This window comes from Lissotriton helveticus, chromosome 12 (genome assembly GCF_964261635.1).
Source record: "Lissotriton helveticus chromosome 12, aLisHel1.1, whole genome shotgun sequence".
Taxonomy (NCBI): Eukaryota; Metazoa; Chordata; class Amphibia; order Caudata; family Salamandridae; genus Lissotriton; species Lissotriton helveticus.
This window is the reverse complement of record NC_136073.1, coordinates 106,263,381-106,289,681: the sequence shown is the minus strand read 5'-3', so window position 1 is coordinate 106,289,681 and position 26,301 is coordinate 106,263,381. Positions and strand designations below refer to the sequence as shown.

The window sequence follows — 26,301 nt, the reverse complement described above, 5'->3', positions numbered from 1 at the left end:
AGCTGCGCGTCATAACTTAAGGTCCACAGACCCCTAATAGATTGTGATGACTTCGAGGAAGGGGTTGCTAGGGGTTGTGTTTAGACAATGAAATATTAGCAGGTTAACAATCACAGATACATAAAAAGATCAACTGCAAAAAGGAACCATTTTAAACGCTCCATAAATCGGAAGAAATTGGAGATTGGAGGCTTAAAATGAAGTTGATAGCATTAGCGTGATTCGTGGAAACAAGGCAAGTAGAGCAAACAGAATGTAGTATGGATAACTGGGCACCTCAGGAAAGCACCGACAAAAAGATACCCAGCATTTGGAGCAAAAAAGAAAAAGGTAATACACTAGAATTTAGTGAATATCAAATTTATCATTTTTGCATTTGTTTGATGTATACTTGCTTTGATATTTTTGTGCAAGGTTTTGAGGTTCAAATAGTTGACAGTACAAGTCAGGATACCTGGCTCACAGTAGTGCTGTAGTCAGTGTCTACAAAAGTTTTTAATCCGCTGGTTTATAGGTTTGGGGTGTCCACAGGGAAAAAAAAGTAGGTGCAGTGCTATAAGGAAATATACAAAACAACTGAAAGCAAAACGCATGAGTAGGACACCTGTCTTTTCGTTACATGTTTAAATGTACCACATCTACACAGAATAAGGTTTGTATTGTTGGTGGCACACTTCCTTAGTCCTGACTGGCTGGCTAGGCGAATGCTAGTAGGAACAAGTAACTTACCTTCGGTAATGCATTATCTGTTAGAGACTATCTAGCTGCAGATTCCTTACCTTTGATTTCCCAGACGTGAGGCTGAATCCGGAAACATTTGCTGAGCAATAGCCCTCGCATAGGGTGGCTCCTGGGCAAGGGTTAGAATGAATAAAAGGACAGTAGCAAGAGAAGCAGAAAGAGTGTCAATGGACCTTTCTGTACAGTATAATACAAACTTTTGCCAACGGCAGGCGTATACCGTCTTTGTGGAGGGCTGCTTGGCAGGCAGAACATTACAGACTTTGGGAGGAAGGTCAAAAGCTATCAACTGTCGCCACTCAATCTCCACACATGGAGGCGCTGAGTTGACAGGTGTGAGAAGTTGGCCTGATATATAGTGCTCACTATTCTAGTGATCACTTTGTATCATGCCAAACAACCCTTATTGATGATTGGTTGTAAGTCAACCTTTCAGACCAGCTATCCTAGTAGCATGGACACGAGCAGTCTTCAGGCTAAACTCTAGAGGGCGTGTTAAGCCAGCTGTTTTACCATCACATATACCCCTTGAACACCAAGTGAAAGGGCACCACACAAGTTGTTATAAAAATATAGGATATTTATTAATAACAGTTCTACCCTGAACTCTTTATGAGTCAGGGAGCTAAGCACAATACAAAACTCTTACGAAAATACTTTAAGTTGCACAATTTACACAAATGCCCGAGGGGCACGAAAAACCATATACTACAAAAGTGGAATGCGAAATACTAGCAGGTAAGTAACAAGATCCAGAGGCTTCAGGATCGCTAGGACTTCACTACTGAACCCTAAGGTTAGGAGCAGGAGGTCTAGGGAGATCGGGTGCAGAGTGTGCACGCTGATGCGGGATGAAGTCTATGGATGCTAGATTTCGTAAAGTTAGTGTTATCGGACGAATCCGACCAGTTAGGCTGAAAACGAAAAAGGATCTGGACCCTTAGATAGTGAACCTACGTTGGAGCACCGAAATGCTCGAGTTACCTAGCCCAGGGGCTGCGGCTGCATAGGGTTCAAAAGACGTCGGGAATCCTCGTTACTGTCTATGGAGCCTGAAAGAAGAAGTTGCTGGCAGGCGACCAGTGATGAAGTTCGATGGGATCCAAGCCTGGATCGGAGTTGAAGATGACCTGAAAGCAGAGGGGACTCAGTTCTTAATCACTAGCCAGTGATCAGATGGGCACCAGGATGGCACCGGATGGGGGCACCTCGACCAGGTGAGTGGGCGACGCTTGGCTCTGCAGTCTCTCGGACCAGGAGGCGTTGTCGGCGACCAGGATGGAGGGGCGAGCTGTCCCACGAGGGTGTCTGCTGTCGGCGCTGCTGAAACCAGGATTGGAGCAACAAGTCTTGGCAAAGGCAAGCCCACGCGGTGGACTCAAGATGGCGTCTGGAGTGGACCAGGAGGGTCCAGGGTGCTCCTCTGTTGGAGGGGAGCAAGGGCCAGTCTGGAGCAACCAGACCAGCGGTGAAATCGTCGTGGTACGTCGTCAAGAGGGTCACTAGCCAACGGGCAAGTGACCGGACAACGTGGCAAGCAGCAAAGAAGCAGAAGGGCCCCACGCAGATCTCGTGGATGCTGGGAGGCTGGACTTCGGTGCTGGAGCTGCTTAGGGTTAGGGCTTCTCAAACCCCAATGCACTTACTCGAGGGTCTCTCGGGGGTCGTGCTGGAGAAGCGTCGTGCAGGTCTTGAAGATGGCCGGTCCCACGGGTCTCGTCGCACCCACGAATCTCAGCTGTGCTGGATGATGTAGGTAGAGGTCAGAGATGGCAGGGAATCCGGGTCTCGTCGAGCTGGGCAGTCTGGATCCAGAGGATGGACTTACAGCAAACCGCAAGAGCTTCGATGGTGCCTGCTGGTGCAGGGTGGCTACTCCTTAGCCACAAGGGAGAGTCTTCAGAAGAGTCAAGAGTTCCTTTCGTGGAAAGTAGTTTCAAGATTCAAGATTATCTAATTTGGAAAGGGGGCCTGCTCCTATCTTTATACTAAGAAAAGGGTCTGGCACGCGACTAAGTCCTGCCCTATGGGTGGGACTAGGAGGGGGGTGGTTACACCCCTCTCCTTTGTCCGGTCTCTCCCCAGCTCAGGGGCTGGTGTGCCCCAGGAACTGGTTTGAGCCGGCATATGCACAGTGAGCACCGGGGTGCCACTTGCAGTCACCTTCCTTTCAGCCCTGCCTACCTGGGATACACAAAATCCTGTCTGGGATGGTGCTAGCACCGCCGCTGACAGGAAACCCTTTGTCCAGGCCTCCGTTGCTGGAAGGACTCCCAGCAGCAGGAGGGCAGACTTGTGTCTCGGTGGCAGCATCCATTTTGTGGAGCTGAGGCTATGTCTGACTTTAACCGGGGTTCACAGTTACATACATGTCGTGTCCCTCTAGAAGGGTGGAATGCTAACCCCGTCACCAGAATTGGCGAGGGGTTAGTGTTCCAATTCGTATGACACCTTACTCGACATGTTTTGATAATGCTATGCCAAAGTTAGCATTTAACCGCGAGGATTATAATGCACTTAAGAGTATATGGTATAGCGTTATCATGGAACAGCTATTTGGACTTGGTTCCGCAAGCTGCAAACGGGCTCAGCTCATGCCAGAGCACCATCTCACATAATTCCAAGCACTCTGCCTTCAGGATTGATAAGGCCTGCCATAGGAGTGACTGATAGGAATATATGTGTCCATTTTAGGGTTAGATATAGGAATACTATATCTAAAGCAAAGGGTGTTTACACCACCTTGCCCCAGCTGTCGTGCAGCCAGTTGTGTCTGTTTGGGTGGCCAGCCAGGGGTGGCATAATACATGCTTCAGCCCCTGGTAGGCCCTGGGTACACCTATGCCCTGGATACCTAAGGTATGCTGTACAGGGACTGATAAGGTGGCCCAGTACCAATTGGTAAAATGCACCTAAGCTACATGGTTGTAATTTAGAGAGAGAACAGCTAGGCTGTGGGTCCGATTAGCAGGCCCACAGCCAGGGAAAGTCGTAAATCAGTGAAACAAAAAGCAAAAATCTGGGGTGGCCATGGGATTGCAGACCCCACTCTCCTACAAAAGGGAACTGATGTCATCACGCCGGCGTGGGCCTATTATGGTGACGTCAGCGGAGTCACGCGCGGTGTCTTGCCTCTGACGTCGTCGGCGCGAAGCTACAAAAAGAATTTCCGAATGTTGCTGACGCAAGGGGATATTCACAAGGTGAGTAATCCACTGGCAGATGTATCCATCAGAAGCCACCTGCACCATAGAAGCGTCACCTTGGCATCAGACAAGCTCACCGCCTGTCCAGAGGGCCGAGAGGGGCTCGGGGATGCGTCCCGAGCCCTGGCGACTACCCACGACACCACAGGGATTCGCGCAGGGGTTTGCGGCGAAGCAGAGGCGCCTTGGGCTGAAGGAGGGACCCCCGAAGAGCCGCAACCCAACTGCGCCACATCCTCCAAACCTGGATCCGAACCAGTCGGCGCCGGAGCCGCCGCAGAGGGCCCGCACACTGCAAGGGATCCGCTGACGCCCCAGGAGGGGAAGGATGAGGAGAAGCCAGCAAGGCCTGCAAAGCCGCTGCATATGTCTCCATCTGGGCTCTAGTCACCCCCACACCAGGAAATGGCGGATAGGGGGACTACACATGGGGCCGCATCACCCGCGGAGGGCCCATGCCCCCAACAGGCCGGGAACCGACCCTCGGGGACAAACTGCAACACTTACCGACAGGTGAGCAATGCTCTTGCGGCCCGGGAGAAGGATGAGAACAACGACGGAGGCAGAGGTTCTGAAAACCCTCCCCAGGGGCCGGTCGAGGTGACAATGCCGACCTGGACATGCGAGCGGAGGGAAGTTTCATCCGGCGCTCCCGCCAGGACTTCGGTTTCATCTGCTGGCATGCCTCACAATCCGTGGAGTCGTGATGCTCCCCCAAACACCACATTCAGATGGTGAGGATCCGTCGCCGACATCAGGCGTCCACAAGACAAGCACGTCTTAAAACCCGAAGGTATTCACACACTGTTCCCACACACACGCAATAGCGAAAGGAAAAGGCCTGAACAGGCCCAGAGCATGATCTGGGTCTGCGTTGCACGCAGAAAAGGGGAAAAAAAAGTAGGCGTGCTGGGGTGGGACTTCTGGGACCTCGCTGACATCACGTACGCGGACAACGCCTGGGTGGAGTCTCGTGATGCCATCCCGCCGGCGCGCAGGGATGCTGTGGCAAAATATTTCCGGATCCAGTCTCACGCCTGGGGATAATTCTACGGCTAGTAGTCTATCAGATTCTTTTTGCAACTTTCAATGCCAGAAGCGTGGAGTTACGAATAACACTGATCCCTGGTTCGTTAACTATGGCCCTTAAAAGGGGAAGGAATTTGCTACTTACCAGTATGCATCTGTTCTTGGCATGTAGGGCTGCTGACATTCATATCTGTGCATAGATCGCCGCCTAGTGTTGGGTCCGGATGATTGCACTTTGTTGTCCTGGAAGAGTCGAAGTATCATGAGATAGGCGACTCCTCCCCTGGACTAGAGTGCGCATGGGCATCTTCTCCATCCTCAGATTGTTTTTCGCCATTGTGGCAGAGATGGAGATAGGAAAGTAAGAGATTGCCATGCAAAAGAAAATACTGCAGCTGCGACAGGCACCGGTAGGACGGCGGGTGATATGAATATTAGCAGCCCTACATGCCAAGAACAGATGCATACTGGTAAGTAGCATATTCCGTTCGAGGCATGTGGGCTGCTGAATTCATATATGTGCATAGACTGTATAGCAGTATCTCCTCTAGCGGTGGTTACCTGTGCCAGCTGCAGCAGTTTGAAAAAGAGTTTTGAGGACAGCCTGGCCTACAGCAGCTTGCTGTTTTGATTGCACGTCTACACAGTAGTGTTTGGTGAAAGTGTGTATGGTAGTCCATGTGGCTGCCTTACAAATGTCTTCAAGAGGAATATTCCCTAGGAAAGCCATGGATGCCCCCATCTTCCTGGTAGAGTGTGCTCTTGGGGGGACGGTTAAAGTGCGCTTGGCCTTTTGATAACATATTTGAATGCATTTAACTATCCATCTGGCTAATCCTGACTTTGATATTGGATTTCCTTTATGTTGTGGTGCAAAAGCAACAAATAATTGCTTTGTCTTTCTAAATGATTTTGTTCTGCCCACATAATAAAGCAGAGCTCTTTTTACATCTAGTGTGTGTAGGGCTCTTTCAGCTACTGACTGGATTTTGAAAGAACACTGGCAGTTCTATTGATTGATTAATATGGAAATTGGATACGACCTTTGGCATGAACTTAGGGTTTGTTCTAAGTACCACCCTGTTGGCATGTACTTGCATGAAAGGTTCTAGGATTGTTAGTGCTTGTAACTCGCCTGAGTGTGGTGATGGCAATCAAGAATGCCACCTTCGAAGTTCAGAATTGCAGCTCGCATGAGTGTAGAGGTTCGAAAGGAGGTCCCATAAGTCTGGTAAGTACTATATTTAGATTCCAGACTGGGGAAGGAGGGTGTCTTGGAGGGATCACCCTTTTAAGACCCTCCATGAAAACTTTGATTGCTGGTACTCTAAACAGTGAAAGGTGTTGCCTGTTTTGAAGGTATGCTGCTATAGCAGCGAGATGCAACCTATCATACTCTTCAATTGGACTACATCTTTGAAGATGCAGCAGGTAACAATGTTTTGTATGGAAGCATCTAATGGGTTGATTTGGTTATTGTTGCAGTAAATAACAAATCTCTTCCATTTAGCTGCATAGCACACTCTTGTAGTTGGTCGTCTTGCTTCCTTAATGATGTTCATGCAGTCTGGAGGCAAGTTAAGGTATCCAAATTCTAAGACTTCAGGAGCCAGATAGCTAGGTTCATCTGATTGGGATCTGGGTGTCTGATTTCTCAATGGTTCTGGGTTAGAAGATGGGGTGCGAGGCACAGCCTTTGATGAGGAACTACTGAAAGCTCCAGGAACGTTGTGTACCATGGTGGTCTGGCCCATGTGGGAGCAACTAGGATTAGTGTGAGTGACTGCTGCTGCAGTTGGCGTGCCACCAGCGGAATCAGCGGTGCTGGGGGAAAAGCGTACGCAAATTTGCCTGACCAGTTCATCCATATCGCATTGCCCTGTGACAACGGATGTGGGAACCTGGAGGCAAAGTACTGGCATTTCGAGTTTTCTTTTGGGGGAAACCGGTCTATCTCTGGGTGACCCCACTTTTTGAAGAATGGCTGGAGAACTTGGGGGTGAATCTCCCATTCGTGTAGTTGTTGGCTGTGCCTGCTGAGCAGGTCTGCTATCTAATTGTCTTTCCCTGGAAGGTGTTCTGCTAGGAGAAAAATGTATTTAGGAATTGCCCACTTCCATATGCTCTGTGCCCAGGTGAGACAGCTGTGGAGAGTGTTCCTCCTTGTTTCTGGATATAGTACATTGCGGTCATGTTGTCCGTCCGGATCAACACAGTCTTGCTGTACAAATATTTTTGTAATGCTTTCAGGGCTAGGAATATCGCTAGCAACTCTAGTTGGCGGATATGCAGTTTCTTTTGTTTGGTTGTCCAGAGCCCTTGTACTGTGTATTGAAGGAGATGGGCTCCCCAGCCTGTCAGTGATGCGTCCGCTGTTAGTACTAGTTGTGGAACCGGCTCTTGGAACAGTCGCCCCTTGGAAAGGTTTTGTGGGTTCCACCACTGCAGAGAGTTGTGAGCGCGACTGTCTACCAACACTAGGTCTTTTAGTGGTCCTTCAGCCTGGTTCCATTGCTGTGCTAGGCATTCTTGCAATGGACGCATTTGAAGTCTGGCATGGGGGACGATGAATATGCAGGAGGCCATCATGCCTATGAGCTGCATGAAGACTTGTGCTGGCAGAGAGTGTTGTGGCAAAAATTTGCGAATGACTTGCTGAGTTTGGGTATGCCTTTGCCACTGAGGTATTTATAGTGGCTCCCAGATTGTGTGTGGGACGGATGCAGATGAGATTTTGGGTAGTTTATCGAAAACCCTAGGCTGTGTAGCAGCTGAAGCGTTTGAGACGAGTCTCTTGCACACTGTTGGTACGATTTCGCTTGTATTAGCCACTCGTCTAGATACGGGAACACATGGATGTGTTGCCTCCTGAGATGTGCAGCTACTGTCGCTAAGCATTTTGTAAACACTCTTGGAGCCGTGGTTACCCCGAAGGGCAGAACATTGAATTTGTAGTGTTGACCTTCTATTGTGAACCTGAGATATTTTCTGTGTGCTGGATGGATGGGTATGTGAAAATACGCATCCTTGAGGTCCAGTGTTCTAGGAAGTCTCCTTGTTGTAGCAACGGGAGCACTTGCTGTAGTGTGATCATATGGAAGTGCTCAGACAGTATGTATTGATTTAGGGGTCTGAGGGAACCGTCCTTCTTGGGAATAAGGAAGTATAGGGCGTATACTCCTGTCCCTTGGTGTTGGAAAGGGACTGGCTCTATGGCCCCCTTTTCCAGCATGCATTTCACCTCTTGTTGGAGCAGGGTGATGTGTTCTTTGGACATAGGACGGTGTCTGGGTGGGATGTGTGGTGGGGTAGAAGTGAGTTCCAGGCAATAACCATACAGGATAATTTCTCTCACCCACCTGTCCGTGGTAATTGCGTTCCAGACAGTTAGGAATTGTTGGAGTCTGCCTCCGACCGCGTGTTAGGTGGTCTGGAGGTAGCGTGATGAAGTCACTGTTTTGTGGCAGTGGAGGCTCTGGTGTTATTGCCTCCACGTCCTCTTCCCTTATTATTGTTGCCCCTATAACCTCCCCTGTTGGAGTTTTTGGTGACGGAACCTTGTGTGTTGCCTTTGTATGAAGATGACGTTTGTGAGGTATTGCCTCGTGTAGCTGCCCTGTATGAGGAGCATCGAAAGGAACTTCTATGTTGCTGAAACTGCAATGCAGCCATTGACTTTGCGGTTTCTGTGTCCTTTTTCATTTTATCCAAAAAGGTGTCGATAGCAGGGCCAAAAAGAAAGTCCTGATTGACTGGCTGGTTAAGAATGGTGGACTCTACTTCATTCTTAAAGCCCAAAATACGGAGCCATACATGTCGGCGTAGTAAAACGCTAGTGTTAATAGACCTGGCTGCGGTGTCGGCTGCGTCAAGCGCACATTTGATGGAGGCGTTTGTAATGAATTTTCCCTCCTGGATGAGGGAATCAGCTTGGGCTTTAAAAGGATCAGGTAGGTGTTGCATTAAGCTTTCGAGCTGGTCATAGTGTGCCTGTCGTAACGAGCTAGCAGAGCTTGTGAATTGGCAATCCTCCATGAATTGGAGGCCTGTGCTGCTACCCTTTTATATGAGGCCTCTAGTATCTTAGATTCCTTATCGGGGGAGGTGCTTCCCCAGTTGTCTGTGAGTTGGCCCTTTTGCGTGCAATGGCCACTACCAGTGAGTCTAATGGTAACTGCCCCCTGATGTAGGTAGGGTCTGTAGGGGCTGCTCTATACTTCTTTTCAACCCTGGCTGTATCTTTAAATATGTCAGGTTCGTGTTTGAACACTCCCTTCAACATAGGAAGTGTTCGGACACTTTTCTGAAGTTGGGAATGTGTCAAATAAGAAGTCTTCTTCCACAGGGTCGTTATGCAGGTCTACATTGTGGTACTGCGCTGCCCGGTCTATTAATTGGTTGAAGACAATGGTGTTATCCGTAGGAGACGGCTTAGTTGGATAATAGGATACATCAGGGATGGGATGGGTGTTATAAGGGTCAGTTGGTTCCTCCCAAGGTTCATTTTGGGGGTCAGGATCTTGTGGATAATCATATTCAGGCGGGGATTCTCCCCTGTGTTCCCCTCATTGGCCCCATAGTGAGAAGGAGTGTAAGGAGCAAAAGGTGTAGTACGCATAATGGGATAGAAAGGAATGAAGGGTCTAGAGGGAGAAGTCCCAAAGTCCTTCTTTAGCGGAATAGGGGATTGAGAGTCAGTGTTCAGTGGCCTCTTTCCTGTGCAGGATTGTGACTTTTCCATCCAGATCCATCAGACGACCAGGCAAAAATATATATTAATCCTGATACTGGCAGAGTTCTTCCTCTACAGTCCTTGGTTGTGTTTTTGACTTTTTCGGGTCGATAACACCTTCTGCCTCGACTACTTTTGGTGCCTTAGTGCTTTTTTTTGGCTCTGGCCTTTTTTTCGGGTCCACCAGTGATTACGGGTCGACCGGGTCTTTGGGTTCGACACGTTTCTTGTGCTCGACAGGCTTTCTTGGATGACTGTCCTTTGTCTAGTCGATTGTCTTTTTGGGATCGACTGGAATTTTCGGAGCACTTGTCTTTTGGTCGATAGCCTTCTCCAGCCGGGTTACAGGCTTCGATACAGCACCCTTTCCGTCGGCGACCTTTGCCGGGTTGGCGGCTTTCGGTACAGCTGGCTTGTTCAGGTAGACGACCTTCTTTGGTTTGGCGCCCTTCGGCTGGGTGTTCTTGTTCGGTTCGACGACCTTTTTCGGGTCGACCGTTTTATTTGTGTCGACGCCCTTTAGCTCAAGGGCCTTTTTCGGGTCGACGCTTTTGAGCTGTACAGCCTTCTTCGGTTTGACGCCCTTCTTGGGTTCTGGAACCTTCTTAGGGGTGACGGTACTTGAACTGGGGTCTCTGAAGGCTTAGGTTTCGGAGCAGAGCCGGATGGCGGGGCTGTCGAATGTTTTCGGATCTTGGCTAAGGCCTCTTGGCGATGCCTCGACTGGAGCCTTCGGTAACGGGGTAATTGGTGTCGGGGGCAGTGTACTCACGATTTGCCCTGGTGGGATCTCGTCATCGGAGTCCGAGTAGTCCTTGACGGTGACGATCTCTAGGTCCGAATCTGGTACTTCTGGAAGTTCTTGGTCATCATTGAAGATGTTGTCCGGTTCCGGTGCCTGTCGCTGCATCTCTTGCCTAGCGGCCCGTCGAATCTGTATGGTTTTCTTCGACCGAAATTGGGTGCAGGCTGGGCAGGTTTCTTCCTTATGGTCTGGTGAAAGGCACTTGTTGCATACCGAGTGTTTGTCAGTATGTGGGAACTTGGAGTGGCATTGTGGGCACCTTTTGGAAGGGCTCCTTTCCATCGACAGCAGGACCACGTGGCGTCGAAAAGGCTCAACGGCCCACGTCTATGACAGTCGAGATGGAAAGCTTGATCGAGGAGAGGTACCGAGCGAGAACAATACCGTCGAAGTCGAAGGCCTTTAGAGAAGTTTTTTTCGATTCCGAAGTTGGAGTATAGGAGTAACATCCGAACCCAATGGCGGAAAAAAACAATCCGAGGATGGAGAAGATGCCCATGCGTACTCTAGTCCAGGGGAGGAGTCACCTATCTCGTGATACTTCGAAGACTCTTCCAGGACAACAAAGTGCAATCATCCGGACCCAACACTAGGCGGCGATCTATGCACAGATATGAATTCAGCCGCCCACATGCCTCGAACACAACCTTCAACTCTGAAATCCGTTCGCAGAGCAGGGAGGCTGGGTGGGTGGGTAAGGAATCTGCTGTGAAATAGAGACTACCAGATAAGGCATTACCAAAAGGTAAGCTACTTGTTCATCTGATAGAGACTTTTAGCTGCTGATTCCTTACTTTAGAATAGATACAATCAATCAATCAATCACTGACACTTATAGAGCGCGCTACATACCCATAGGGTCTCAAGGCGCAATACTTCCCCGAAGTAGGACTGCGGTACGGATTAGACTACTAAGTCCTGTAGTACCGAACTGACAAAGTCACTATCACGACAGAGCCGACTGTCCAGGCAGTAGTGTTTTGTAAAGTGTGTAATGAGGCCCATGTTCCTGCCTGACCGATATCAAAGACAGGAGCTCTGCAAGCGAACGCAGTGGTTGTAACCTAGATCTAGTAGAATGAGCTTGCAAACCTTCACAAGAGGTTGCTCTTTGGTCCGTGTGTAGCAGAAACTGATGCAGAGCACCATCCATTATGAGATGGACTTTTCTGCAACGCCCTACCTTTCTTGGCTTCAACTTACCCCACAAAGAGCAAATTGTATACCTGGAACTCTTGTTCGGTCAAGGTAGAACGACAAAGCTATTTCTTGGGTCCAGTCAATGGAATCTCTAAAAGGTAGGCAAAGTGATGGACTGGCCTATAGGAAAGGGAGTTAACACCTACAGTAAGAAGGATGCTCTAGTTCTAAGGACCAGTTTGTCTAGATAGATGGTAAGGTACAGAGGATGTGCAGATAGTGTTATCAGCTCACTGACCCTCCGGGAAAATGCTGTCGCCACCAAGAAGGCGGTTTTCATGGTGAGGAGTCTGAGTGGGCAATTATGTAGAGGGTCGATAGGAGCACACTTTAGAGATGTGAGGACTAAATTAAGGCCGAACTGTGGTATAATGAAGGGTGCAGGTGCGAACATGTGTTGGAGCGCTTTTAAAAACCCATGTACAATAGGGGACTTGAAAAAAGGATGTCTGACCTGGCAACCGTAGAAACCGTAGAAATGCTGAGATGGCAGAAAGACTGCCTTTCAATGTGCCCAAAGTAGAACCCTGCCGGGTTAATGTAAGAATGAACAATAGAAGCAGGGACAGAGGCTCAGAAAGAGTCAAATTGTCTGTACACCATGCCACAAACTTGCTCAAACAGCAGACATACTGTTTGAGGACGGATGCGAGTCTGCCAAGATAGCATTGAAGCTTTGGGCAGAAGGCAGAAAGCTGAAATCGGTCACTGCTCCATATCCACACATGAAGGGGGAGTGTTTTCAGGTGTATAGCCCTGCTCGCCTGCAGCAACAGAAGATCCTCCCAAAGAGGCAGCCTGATTGGAGGACAGATGCTCATGCACAACAGCTTGGGATACCAGACTGTGCCCAATTCGAAGCTACAAGGAAGACTTTGGCGCGGTCGTTTCGGATCTCCTTGAGAACTCTGAGTGAGCAGGGGTGTTAATGGCGCAAAGGGATACAGGAGGCCCCAAGTCCACTCGAGATGAAAAGCGTCTCTGTGCAAAAGCAGCCTTGGAAACTCCAGCGCGCAAAAATGCTGACATGGCACAGTCAACAAAGGGAAACAGATCTAACCAAGGCTCTCCCCATTCGTGTATGAGACCTTGTACCACCTCCGGATGGAAACGCCATTCGTGACCCACTAGGCATCAATAGCAAAGTTTTCCACCCTGGTGTTCAGAGAACATGCCAGGTGTTAACTCCCAAGGATATGCCCTGATGTTCCAGCCATTTGCAGAGGTGCAGTGCCCCTTGACAAAGGGTCCACTACCTCATTCAACCCAGCTTGTTGCAATACCACATGGCTGTAGTTTTGTCCCTGAATACTTGAACCAGCATTCCCCTGATCAAAGGAAGAAAAGTTTTCAATGCTAACCAGATCGCATGAAGGTCTAACAGAGTCCGGATGCCGCTAGACACAAGTCCTCTGATCTCCACGTCTACCAAATGGCCTCCCCAGCAGAGACGCACCTGTCAATACAGTTAGCTCTGGTTGGGGAAGGGAAGAGCCACTGCAGATCTTTTGCAGTTTGCTCCGAGCTCTGCACTGTGTCAAAGAGATCCCCCTGATGCTGTGCCAACTGGAACCTCAGGTCCCATTGCAAAGCACCCATATGCCAACAGGCATGCATAACAAGAAGAATGCAGGAAGCCACGAGGCCCATCAGCCTCAGTGTTGGTCTCACCAAAATCTAGTATAGAGGCTGAAATATCGAAATCATATCCTGAATATCCTAGACTTGCTGCTTGGGAGGATATGCCCATAATTGCACTATGCCTAGAACAGCGCTGATGAAAGGGAGTGTTTGAGGAGTTAGGTGTGACTTTGAAGGTGGTTTGATGTAGTCTGACGGCAGGTGACAACTGCCTTGGGAGAGTTCGCCTTCAACAGCCAATCGTCGAGGTACAGAAGGATTGGAATTCCTGACCTCAGTAAATGTGCTGTTACCACCCCCCATCACTTCGTGAACAGCTGAGGGGTGCTGGTAAGTTCAAATGGGAGCAATGCAATCTGAAAGTGTGTTTGGCCTATAGCGAAATGCAGATAGCGGCAGTTGGCAGGCAAGACGGGGATGTGAAAATAAGCATCCAGTAAGTCCAGTGATAACATCCAGTCTCCTGGGTGCGGGCAGACAGGACTTGCAGGAGAATTTAGAATTTCTCCTTTTTAGGTCGAGCTAGAGTACGCATGCGAAGCATGCGTCTAGCTCGGCAACTATAGCCGCCCGTCTCCTGGGAATCTGAGACAGGGGTTGGGTACGAGCGTCGACTTCTCCTCGTGGACGCGCACGCCCAGCCCGGCGCCGTGCACATCCCCTGCCTCAGATTCCCTGAACACACACAAGCACACGCAGGCAGGCATGCTCGCGCACACACACACACATGCGCACGCGCACACACACGCGCACACACACACACTTCCTGGGAACTCATTGCCCAACACACCCGGAACCCACGGTCACCCTTCACCGAGGCAGAGAGGCGCTGCCACTTACAATCCCTACCGGTGAACAGACCCGTCACAACAGCCTTGCCTGCTCCGGGCCTACCCATGAGCACCCCAAAGAGGCTGACAGGAGGACCCTCCACCCCCCACACCCTGGAAACTACCAGAGAGCCCCATGCCTCCCCCCTGAGCCCAGCTCCAGGACCTGACCGATTGTCCCCACTGCCGTCCCGGCCCCCACATCCACCTCGGTGCCCTCGGCGGATCCTCGGCTCCGTCCTCCCCGAAGGCTGCTCCGCCCGGACACGGGTGAAAGGAACGAGAGGGCTGCGAGCTCCGGCACAGGCTCACCGCGCCTGCGCACACTAACAGCTCCGCGCGCTCTCTGAGCCTGCGCACAGCAACAGTGCCTCTGCCCGGCATGAGCTAAAGAAGGGACTGAGGAAGCAGAGCAGAGCAGACAGTGGAGCCAGTGAAGAGGGGGGGGTGCTAAACGTCGAGAGGACTGGTTCACGCGCCTACAATTGCGCACCTTACCTTGGTAGCTAACCAAGAAACCATAAACGCATAAAAGGGACTGATGCGTGCAGGCTGGTAAAACGTGACGGGAAAGAAGGAACCAAAAAAGAGAGAAAGAGGACTGACAGCCTACACGCCTCGCATTAAGGCTGGTTGATGACTTTTTTACCACCCCTCACAGGGAAGAACGCTGCCTCGTCCATTGGGTAACATTTTTAAACTTGTTCAATTATTGTTTTCTTTTACATTTAATGGTGATTTGCTTGCGCGTTCACGGCGTGTCTGTTGGTGCCCGTTTATCACAGTACCCGTCTTCCTTGTTTAAAATGTTGTTCTTTGCTTAAAATATATGTCCCCGCTCCCCGATTACCTATTCCCCCTCCCTGGGCCTGTGGAGATCTCTTTCCGTACACCCCCACAGAGTCCAGGGTGTCGTGCGCTCCTTTCCAACATGGAAAGGGGTGTACTCCTGCCTTTGACTGGAGTACACCTGGTATCGTTTCCAGGCTGTGATGTTAGCGGGAGCAGGGTCTGTGAATGACACAGGTGTAAACTCCCTGTGTGTGGGGGCGCTCACCCCAGGGCCAGCCTGGCCTCGGAGGGCACCCCCGCCTCTGCCGTGGGGTGTACTCCCGGTGTAATCTCAGAAGGCCTCGGGGTGACGTCACTCGGGGGAGTCACAGGATTCAGGGCGCCGAGGTCAGCTGTGTGCATTCCTGGCAGTTGTAAATCCAATCACTTCTGCGGCTGATTTAAGAGCGCAGCCCCCCCTCCACGGAATCCATGGGGGAGGGGGGCGCTTTTAACAAGGGGGGCAAAGTCAGTAGAGAGGTAGAGAGGAGGCCGGGCGGATCAGAAGTGGCCTAGCTCATTTGGTGAATGCACCCACTGCAGGCACTGGCATGAAACCATTTAAAACACATCAAGGTAGCTCGGTGGGTTGATGCACTGCCATGCTCCCCCTGAAATGTGCCTTTCATGCAGCTGGTCAGCGCACGTGGGGAGCTCGGTCTTCCCGGGGTCACGGCAGTCCCTCATTCACTCATCTTCAGTGGTACGCACCCTGCCCTGATATTTCTGACTTTGGCTGCTTCAGGGCGCTTTGAGGCAGGGAGGGAGTGGACAAGCTGGGGGGAGGAGTGAGAAACTGAAAGCTAAAGCCCGATGCCCGGCTCTGGCTCGGTTCTGGCTTGGCTCGAGCTCCTCTCGAACCTTCGAGCCCAAGCCGAGCCTTCACGTAGCGTCTGCCTGCCACACGCACTCTATCCTCATGCACCGAGATGGAAATGAAAAACATGAACCTTTGATGCGAGACTGAAGAGGGAAAGAAAACCCATCTAGTGGCTGGACTCTAAACTATATGAAACCAGAAAACATGGCATCAATCCCAGCTGCTCCACTTGAGCACATTGTGTGATCATGCGCACATACTGTATTTCACCAGCCTCCTGTTATTTCAATCTCACGCATGAGCGCCTTGAAGTACTTGGGCTCAGGTTGTGCTGTAAAAGAAACCTTGCATGTTTGAGGTCATAGAATACAATCTTGCATGCGTGCTCACTAAACTTTTTAGAACCAAGATCCACTTATTAGAAGAACAAACTTTCGCGACTCACCCACATTTAAGGGACAAGAGGCGGGTGAGTTATGAATGTTACTAAAGCCTGGTGCGGTATCACCCTGTCATTTGCCTTCATTTGCAGACAGCACGCTTCCTATTGAAGTGTCCACTATCTTTGCACAAACACACATTTTACTAATAAAACTACACAGCGCACGAATGATGGTGTGGGAATCGGGTTTGTGAATATTTATCATTTGTGCATCCGCAAGTAAGGTGCCTGGATTTGTTTTGTTCCATTTAAAACCTCTGTTTTCATCACACTTAAGAAATGCAAATAAAACCTGCTCATTTTTTATTTCCTTGCTGAACAGGTTCTCACCCCCAGGGTCTGGATGAAATAAGTCCTCTGCGGGAGGCAGATCTTTTGGTGCAGAGTGTTTGTGGCACAGAGCTGTGAGCTTTTTGGCTTCAAAGCTTGTTGTTTGGCAGTGTCTTTAGCCGGGAAAGTAGGTGCCTTTTTTGTCTCCGATGATTTTTTTGGTTCAGATGGTTTTCCGGCTCGGCTGGGGTTTTCAGATCCGATGATTTTTTCGACTCCGAAGCGGGTCTGCTTGGGTCAGAGTGTGGTTTCGGTGCGGAGGAGCTACCACTAGTTTTCGGCACCGATTGTTTCGATGCCGACAATGGTATCTTTTTCGGTGCCTGTAGATGGGCGACGGCACCGCGGGCAGGCTGACTCGAGCCCGAGTCGCCTGAAGGCTTATTGGGCTTCTTAGCCGAGCCCGAAGGCGGAGCATTGGAAGCAGTGTCTCGGTGTGCACCCAAGGGCGAGGGTGTGACCCAAGTCTTTTTGGGGTGTGTCGAGGGTCGGGGTCGACGTTCTTATTTACGACCCTTTGTGCTGGAGTGATGCCCTCGACTTCGGAATCTTCTGCCTCGGAGTTGTCGACACCATGTTGTTCCGGGACGTCGACGCCCTCTTGGAAGAAGTCGTCTGGAATCGGAGCTGATGAACGAGCCATTGTTCTCCTAGCTCTTCGGTCCCGGATCGTCTTCTTGAAGCGGAAAGAGGCACAAGTCTCTGGCCTCGTGCTCCGGTGAGAGGCAAAGGTTACACACCTCATGTAGATCGGTGTGGGGAAACTTCGACCCACATTGAGGACACCTTAAATGGCGTCCTTTCCATGAGCTGGAAGTTGAGGCCTAGGTAGGCCTGGAGGCCTTAGTCGACGACCGGAATCGATGACTTCGGAGATGAAGAGTATAGTCGACTGGAAAACACGTTTGAAACAATACCATCGAAGCTGGTGAGGATTGCGCGCCGGAGGAAAATCTGTGCCAACACGGAGGGCTGGAAACACATCCTAGCCCGGTGGCGGAAAAAAACAATCTGGGGATGGAGCCGGTGCCCATGCGCAGTATGATACAAAGGAGGAGTCACCTATCCTGTGACTTCCAAAGACTTTCTAGAACAAAAACCAACTGAAAACATCCGGGCCCAACACTAGGTGGCCATCTATGCACAGTGTGTAATCTGTAGCTCATATGCCGCGAACATATTTTTCTGATAGTATTGCCTTAAGAAGTTGTGGTTGCATGGCACAGGTGCGGTGAACAAAAAGGAGCTGGTGATGGAGGAAATTACAGGAGGCAACTTGAGAACCATTATACTAGTGACCCTCCCCTTGCTTTTTTAGAGGAAAAGGTAGAAATTTAAAGCATTTCTAACACAACAAACCCACTTTAACGTAACCTGCACAATTCATAGGACAGTACATCCTCACAAAGTGGTAGACAATATTCTATAACAATGGAGTAGTGAACATATCAAATGGAGAAAAACCCTGGGAGTGGACTGCAGAACATGCTTGCTGAATTAATATGTTTGGCAATAAGTGCTACTCACCTTCTCCAGTACCATCTAAGGCATGTACATCTCTTACCTAGGTCACACTTGCATCTGATTATGCATTTTCTTTTGTCTTAGAGACTTTGACAGACAAGTAATCCATCAATAACTCTAAAACATTCCATTATTATCCAAAGTCAGTAGCTGCCTCATTCTCTGAATTCCTCAACTTGGTAAATTTACTCTTAAGATCAAAACATGCCCTCATAATTGGCAACCTGAATATATGAATTGATATTCCCCAAACTCTTTAGCATCAGAAGGGATTATGACCCTGGTCAACCCGGGCTTCTTAAAATTTGACGAACGTCCAGCAAATTAAGATGATCACACTCTTAACTGCCTGCTCCCTCTGAATACCATAACCACCATTACTGGTCTTGATACTTCCATATTGAAGGGCAGCTCAGTCCCAACATCAAATCACATATGAAGGCAAATAACCTGCATTTTTTATAACAATTTGCCTCCAGGCTCTTACAGGTCTTTCTCAAAGAGATTGAAAAAAAATGCCAACATAACCTTGCACACTGTAGCACCCCCTCACTTAGACAGTAGCTCTTACCCCAACAACACCCCCACCAAGGCACACTACAATCCCTGGTTCATTATACCATGAAGTCTCAAAAGACAAGGACAAACCCTTGTGGGGCCGTGGAGGAGAACGTCTCTGCAGGTTGCATTAACTGTATCTCTAATGAACCACTATCCTCAAAGTGAGCAACGCCTACTTCCAAGGTAGGATTGCAGAGGATCTTAACATCCGTTCCACTGCAATTAGACTCTGATATCACAGAGACCTAGGTTTCTAAAGTCACTTTATTCCAGTGTGGAAAACAAAAGTCAAATTTGGATGTTTAGCAAAATTCATATGGCAACGTTACACAAAAAGAAATGAATCTGCCAACATAGAGAAAACTTGAAAGGCAGATGTAATAAAATGAAGTTCATCAAAATGAAAACATTCATCCCTAGCTCCTGTATCTGAAACATGCAACAATGCTACATTCTTGGAGTTAATCCTCTTGGCTCCTCAACAGCCTAATATCACATCACATGGACAAGTTACCTCAAAAGCCTCTTTTATGTGATGGACAATCTCCCTTCCTGACCTCTCAAGGTTTCACATCCATAGCTTTGCACCCTGCTACATTGTCTTACTTGACACCTCTAGCCACTCCGCTTTCATACATTTCACCTCACTTGTCCATTCTCTGGAGTCTCAACCTTCTTGAAATGGTCAGTTTCAAAGGCCTGGTTTAATATTAGCTGTGCAACTGACACCTACAGTGTGTGTCCTGGCCGGACACTTAAAAGTTGTACCTCAGACACCTAGCTCAGTAAGGGGTTAAGGGGATTTCTAGTAGCCAGAAAGCAGCTGAAATACCATATTAGGTTGTCAGTCTTTGCATAGTAACAACTGCATTTCTCAATTCAATGATTAAAGGAACGCATGCAGTGTAAAAGAGCAATTACCTACAAGCCAATTCTATGTGATCCTTGTGGTCACAGATAAACATATTTAACTGCAGAACCACAGAATACAAAGTACTTGCCATCTACGTAGGAAAAGGTAGAAATACAACCACTGTGCAAAACCCACTACTTGTACCTTGCAAAGGTTATTCCTCTAAGCCAATCAATGTTTGCTCTAGATCACACTACCTCCCCAGTAAAGAAAATGTCATTTTTGTAAAATGATGCATAGGCTAGGGCATTAACTTTTGGGGAAAGTCCAGCAGCTGGTCCCTCCTCAATTTCTCCAGCCATCAAATAGTGAGGCATTTGAAAGACATCTGTTTACAATCGTAAGTACTCTAGGCAAATGTACGGGCAAATAGTTTACAATTTCGTTTCAGCGCAGTACCAGAGATCCCCAACAACCACTAAGCTAGCTGTAAATAATCTTGAAAGAAAAAAACAAAATATAATATTGATTACGATGTAGAAGATCAAATAAGCAGAATCCCCAAATTACTCTTTTAACCCAGAGGGTTAATCATGACCAGAATATCTTGATCACCTAACACAGCCACGACCATGGCAGCTTCTTGTGCAGTGCCAGTAAAAGTTAAGAGCTAAGCAGAGTAGCAATGATAATCACATCAGCTCCTACCTGTAGACAATCCAGTCTCATCCGGCTGAGGCTCAAGGGGATGGAAGCTAGTCTGACTGGCGAAGCTGTAGTTCAGCAATTGACTAAGTTCAGCTGTGAGATTACCACTGGCGATCAGAGGATAGAAATTGCTCTGGTTAGCAAGCAGAAAGTTGCGATAATCTTCAGACCGGTTGTGACAATGACTGGAAACGCTGCCTCCAACACTTCGGGGGCCATAACCACTCAAACTTGAGGGATGCTCTGGTTCTTTATCAGTTAGTTTCTGGGAAGACCTCTGGTTTGCTGGGTGTAAAGAGACAGCCTGTGAGACCATCGACTCAGAACTCAAGCTGTTATGAGTGCCGTGGTCATGACTTCCTCCCATAATACCAGAGTCTACTGACATCTCAGAATGTCCACGGTGGAAAGACTGCACTGCTGCCTTTGGCTTTCCATGGACTGAAGCAGTGGTTCGCGATGACCTATTAGGAATATTCTCCCCTGCTTTTAGGTCTGAGGCTGCACTGCTCAAAGAATCCATTAGATTGGCCTGAAACAGTTTCTGCTGGGTGTATTCAGAGGGAAGCAGCGGTTCAGACTTAGATGGTGGTACAGCCATTGTCTTTTGCATTGAGGAATTTCTAGAGTCATGTAGAGCCAAGCAGGAATCCGAAAGCCTCTTATCCACCTATCAAAAAAGAATGACTTGTAAATGATGAAACAAAACATCAGGGATAAGACAGTCTAAGAGTCAGCAAAAGCAGTATCTTGCCAGACCTGATAAGGCGATCAGACAGCTCAAAATCCATTCTTCCTCAAAACAGGCCATTTGCCTATCGCCCCCAAGTCAGAACCCATAACTTTCTGCCACCACAGTCTGGTGATTGTTTAATAACACAAGTTTTTATATCATTAACCCTACCCGCCCAACCACCCCCCATCCTCAAGCTCCCCACCATATATTGTAATGGTTCACAGTGTGGCATTCGCTTGGTCTTGATTCTCATGTGTATATTGTCCCTCAGGCCCAGTAGGTGCCAGTTAAATGACTTGTGAAGGCATCAACAAAATCATTCATCATAATGGTGGCCAATATTGCAGTTAAATGGGAAACATTTAGTGACCGTGGTGGGACAACTTTATAGTTAGCTATCCTCGCCTCTCTCCATTGCTTACATCCACATCCTAACAGGCTGCGTTTCTTGATAAAGGGTGGGTACTCGTGGTTTTTCTGCCCTTTTGCATGGGACTCACCTGGCAAACTTTAATGGCCTGTGGGGATTGTTCATTCATTAACACCCGAAGTGCTTCATTCCAGTGCGACTGCATCATGCTTTGCAGGCGACCCACCATCTCAGAGCGCTGTGACTCCAGCTTTTTCTTGGCTGCTGCCAGCTCACGCGTCTCCTCCTGACATTTGGCCAACCTATACAATCAGAGACAGGAGTCATTCCTTAACAGAAAATAAGTTAGCATCTTGTCATTAAGCACAATACGCATGCCGGATCCTGGTGCACTTTGCAAGAAAATATATATATAATATATGTATAATGTGAAAGTCCTTTTGTAAACAAAAATGCACATCCATAAACAAACTACTTTGCAGCCTAGCGAAGGCTAGTACTGGGGTAAAACAAAATTCATGTTGAAAATCTCTAAATATAGGAAGAGAGTCATTAAAAACATAACATGCCGAGAAATTTCACTCCCAAACTTCCTCTGTTTTCTGACTGGAATCTTAGTTTTCCAGCCCGACTGTCTTCACTTTTCGTGAAGTACCCAGTCTGCGGCAAGAATAAGCCCATTCAGATTCCCATGGCCTCTGTATCGCATGCATTCCAGAAGATCACTATCCTGAAGGCTGCGTTCATTGTCAAAATATTCCCAGGAGGACCCTGAAGGGTAGACAGAAAATCAAGCTGCACGGTTTGCAGGATAGACTTAAGGAGGTAGCTTCAGGATGTCGCGAGGGGTGAGGCGAGGACTTGCGATCAACCTCAGTGCCATCCTCTCGCTCAAGGGACAACTCAAGATATAGAGCTGCATCGACGCCAAGGACATTCTGCTTCTCCTTCACAGAGGCTTTAGTGGATTGGTTAAGTCGCATTAAAAAGAATGCAGTACCATCTTCTATAGAATTTCAGTAGGCCAGGGCGTACTCACCCACCAGAGAATTAATGTCTGTAGTCACTTTGTCACCTATTCCTACCCCACACATATCTTGCTATTAATTTCTCAAGCACATCCGGCTACTTCTCTACCTGTCACCAGTGGTCCCTCAGGTGCCACCTAATTCAGATACTAAGTAGATTATGAAAACTGAGTTAACGTATTCGATAAAGATAGTTTTTTTCTGCTTTACTTTTGCAACCTACCTGCTAGCATTGCCCTGCATTCCTTTAATTTTCCTTTATTCTAAATAAATTTGTGAGTGATATTTCTAGTCACTGACTATTTTCTATAACTGGAGAGATTTTTAGAACAAGAAAATAAATGAAATTTGGCCATTCCTAGCCTTAGTCAGGCTGCAAAGTTAGCTTTTTGTCTACAAAAAAGGCTTGCACATAAACCGATATATATGTTGCAAGGTTCTCCAAAATACTGCATATGGGCATGACAATTCAGTGGTTATGATTACTGAGGAGGATTCCCTGGAACCAAACCCTCAATTTCTAAGATCTACTGGTTTCAAGAGAACAAACAGTCCTTGAAAGAGAGACATCTTCCAAATTGTTTGTGTTTTTTGAGGGGACACATCTGTCCATCATTGTCAAAAATGGGTCTGAAGAACATCACTGCAGCATGGCTTATCAACAGAGATGAAATATATTCAGGTGGTTTGCGGTAGAGGTAGAGTTTAAGCATGCATACAAGAAGATGTTCCGCGATTCAAGGGGCATGCGCAGAAATCTATTACAAACCAATTTCCTTGCATAAGCAAATGGAGGTAACTTCTATAGTGCCACAGGGCCTCACTACATTCCAAATAGGTTAGTGGTCCTGGTCCCACAAACAAATGTCAGCATTCATCCCAAGCTGATGACTTAAATTGACAATATGGGACACAACTGCAAGCTACTTAATGTATATACACACTTCTGTACTGCTCCAACACACCTGCACCAATAAAACGTTCCTTTATTAAAAATCTCTTGCGTCCCACTGCAATTTGTTATAATAAGACATATGGAAGATTAATTTCTATTTTACCAGGCGCATTGCAAAGAAATTAGGGCATACCCTTTGAAAAAGAGTAGGTGGTTTTAGCTGAACTACAAAGCACCAGAGGTTAAAGTACCACACCTTCTCTGTTGCAAAATACGGTCACTCACACTTTCTCATACCATCATACCTGAATTCAGTTCTCCTTCTACACTGCTCCCCACAAACTCACCTGGTCTCATAATCCTCAGTGACATGTCTCATCTTCTCATCACGTTCCAGGAGCTCGGCCTTAAACTGGGATAACTGATTAGCCAATTCCTTCTCTTGATGGGAGCTGAGCTCCAACAACTGCTTCCTGGTGGGAGATGGAGAGAAACAGACAATCAATGAGGCAGTCCCACGGAGCGGGAATAGGGTTGGCAATTCTAAAAAAATAGGGGTTTCCAAAAGGGCTATTTGTACATTGGCACACCGCTGAAAAAGGCATGAAGAGTTTGAATCTGCTGCACTTAAATCTCACATAATCAACTTAGAGCCATAAAAGTAGCATTAATTAGTTCCTGTTCTTGTACCTGGGTCAGCAACTGTTGACATGCTTAGTGAGAAGAAATAGTGCAGTAAAAATGTAAGTGTATCTGTCTGTTCCATATTGGGATTCAATATACCAGTCTTCTAGTTGTGTTCAGCGCTAAGAACCATTAGTAACATGGTCCAAAAAGGTCATTATTTGGAGAAGTTGCAAAGTTAAAAAAAGTTCAGTTTTCAGTGCAATTTTATCTAGATTGTGCCATGAAAATGCCCTTGGGCGAACGTGAACAAGGAACAGCTGATACCCATATGAGCAGTCCACACTGATTTGCAGATTTACTTTATTACCTATATAGTTTGGAGCATCTACTGAAGTAGTTGTTTGGTTTAAGATGTGAAATTAAAAAAACAATGGGAAAAAGTTGCAATCCTCCTCTTAATATATTCTGTATCATTTTAACTTACTAGTCAGAGTTTGATTATTAATGAAGATCCCATGAACAGAGTAGGGTAACAAAAAGTTTGCCTGTAACATCAGTTCTACAACTAAGCATCTTTCATAGACCTGTTTGAATTCTTTCCCGTCGTCCTGCTGAGAACAGTCAGTAAACAATGTTAACAAAGCAGTGTATCTTTACACTCAATAACATTGAAAAATGCAACTACATTTGCATTCTATTTATTTCGACCCAAAGACTCAATCTTCAGTCAAAGAACAGCACCCTCATTTGGTGTAGTCATAGGCTTTTAACTGTCATATTTTAGCTAAATGAGTTGTGAGTAAAGCATATACATAAAAGCAATCTCATGACAAACAGGGATGAGGGTGGTTGGCACATGAATCTATGAAAGATATAAATGTTGAAGAAACTTTACTTTTTATCATTCTCCAACACTGGATCTTGCATTAGGAAAAACAAAAGCAGTTTTAATCAAGACAATGAACAAGTGAATGCTGAGCATTAGGCATACATTAGGAGGCAAGGTTTCTAAGCACTGCCCTTCCCTCTGACTTTCCTGTTCAGCATCAATGTTGATGTAGCAGTGCTTGGAGAAAGCACAAGTGGTCTTCCATGCAGCTGCTCTGCAGAGATCCTTAAGCAGGACACCTGTCAACACTGCCATTGCTGATGACATAGCCCTGGATGACTGTGTGCCTGCATGATATTATGGGCCTGTAGAAAGTGCCTTTTTTGACATTGTCAACCCCACTTTTTGACTTGCATTCGATGCAACTTTGACTGTAAGTGCACTGTGTTCCTGCTAACCAGGTCCCTAGTTACAGATCTCGGTCTATAAAACTGTACAATTGTACCCCATACGGCAATGCCTTTAGCACCCCCTGTAATTCCCTAGTAAAGAAAACCACTGGCACCTAGTGCATGGGGTACTAAATGGGGTCCCTAAGGGCTTCAGCATGAACTGTGCCACCCGAAGAGACCCCTCACCAAGCACATGCAGACTGCCATTGTAGGCTGCGTGTCTTGGTGCAGACAAAAGTGAAACACAACATGGCGCACATCCCTGTGTGCCATGCCCACAAACACTGCATGCAGCCTAAGCAAGTCACCCCTACAGTAGGCCTTTCAGCAGGGTACACCATACTGCATGTGTGGACATATCTGTATGAGCAGATATGCCCCTGTGCTGGTCAGCTCAATTGCTGCCACTATAAGTGACCAGGGAAACCATTTTAAGTACATGTGCCGGACAATGGTGAAAACAAGTTCCCCAGCTACATGGCTTCACTGAAAATAGAGAGGTTTGGTATCAGATCTCATTCTGAAACCCACACAGATTTTAGTGAGGAATTTATTAATACATGCCACCAGAGGGCCTAATAGGGGTGTCCCCTGAAATCCTACCAACTACTAGTGTGTTGATGGACTAGTCCTAGTCAGTATGGTATCACCGATGATTTTCCGACCCCAGGGGTGAGGGCCATTGCTCTCAGGAGGTCAGAACAAAGCCTGCTAGTGCAGCAGGTTTTTAAATACTCTACCACAGGATGACCTGCAAATTAGCATCCAAGGCAGTGAGCTTCAAAGAGCCCACCCCCTTTGTCAGGCGAATCTGGCTTACCTCTCAGGAATGGATACCAAGCTCCTCTGACCAGGGCCAAATTGGCAACTGGCCAGGTGGGAACATGTCAGAGAGGCATGATTACCTTCAGGCTAGTTCCACCCCCAAGGTGGGCTACCTGTAAAGAATACGAAAATCAGAAGTCCGCCATCTTTGTAAATGTAAATGTAAATGTACATGTATTTATATAGCGCAAATCATCGACACGGTATCTAAGCGCTTGCTTAGGGAACCCGTCCTGGTATTCCCCTATGAGATACCCCGGCAGGGTATCCACAAGGTGAAAGCCAG

General features: G+C 47.7%; 1 protein-coding gene across 1 annotated transcript in view; it reads right to left on the bottom strand.

The window, feature by feature from the left end:
* The window catches only part of CNTROB (centrobin, centriole duplication and spindle assembly protein), a 442,502-nt gene that overhangs the window by 56,957 nt on the left and 359,244 nt on the right, over nucleotides 1–26,301 (bottom strand). Inside the window, 3 exon segments of the mRNA XM_078668775.1 lie at nucleotides 20,254–20,923; nucleotides 21,490–21,661; nucleotides 23,630–23,755. Of these exon segments, the coding sequence (XP_078524901.1) occupies nucleotides 20,254–20,923; nucleotides 21,490–21,661; nucleotides 23,630–23,755 (968 nt within the window).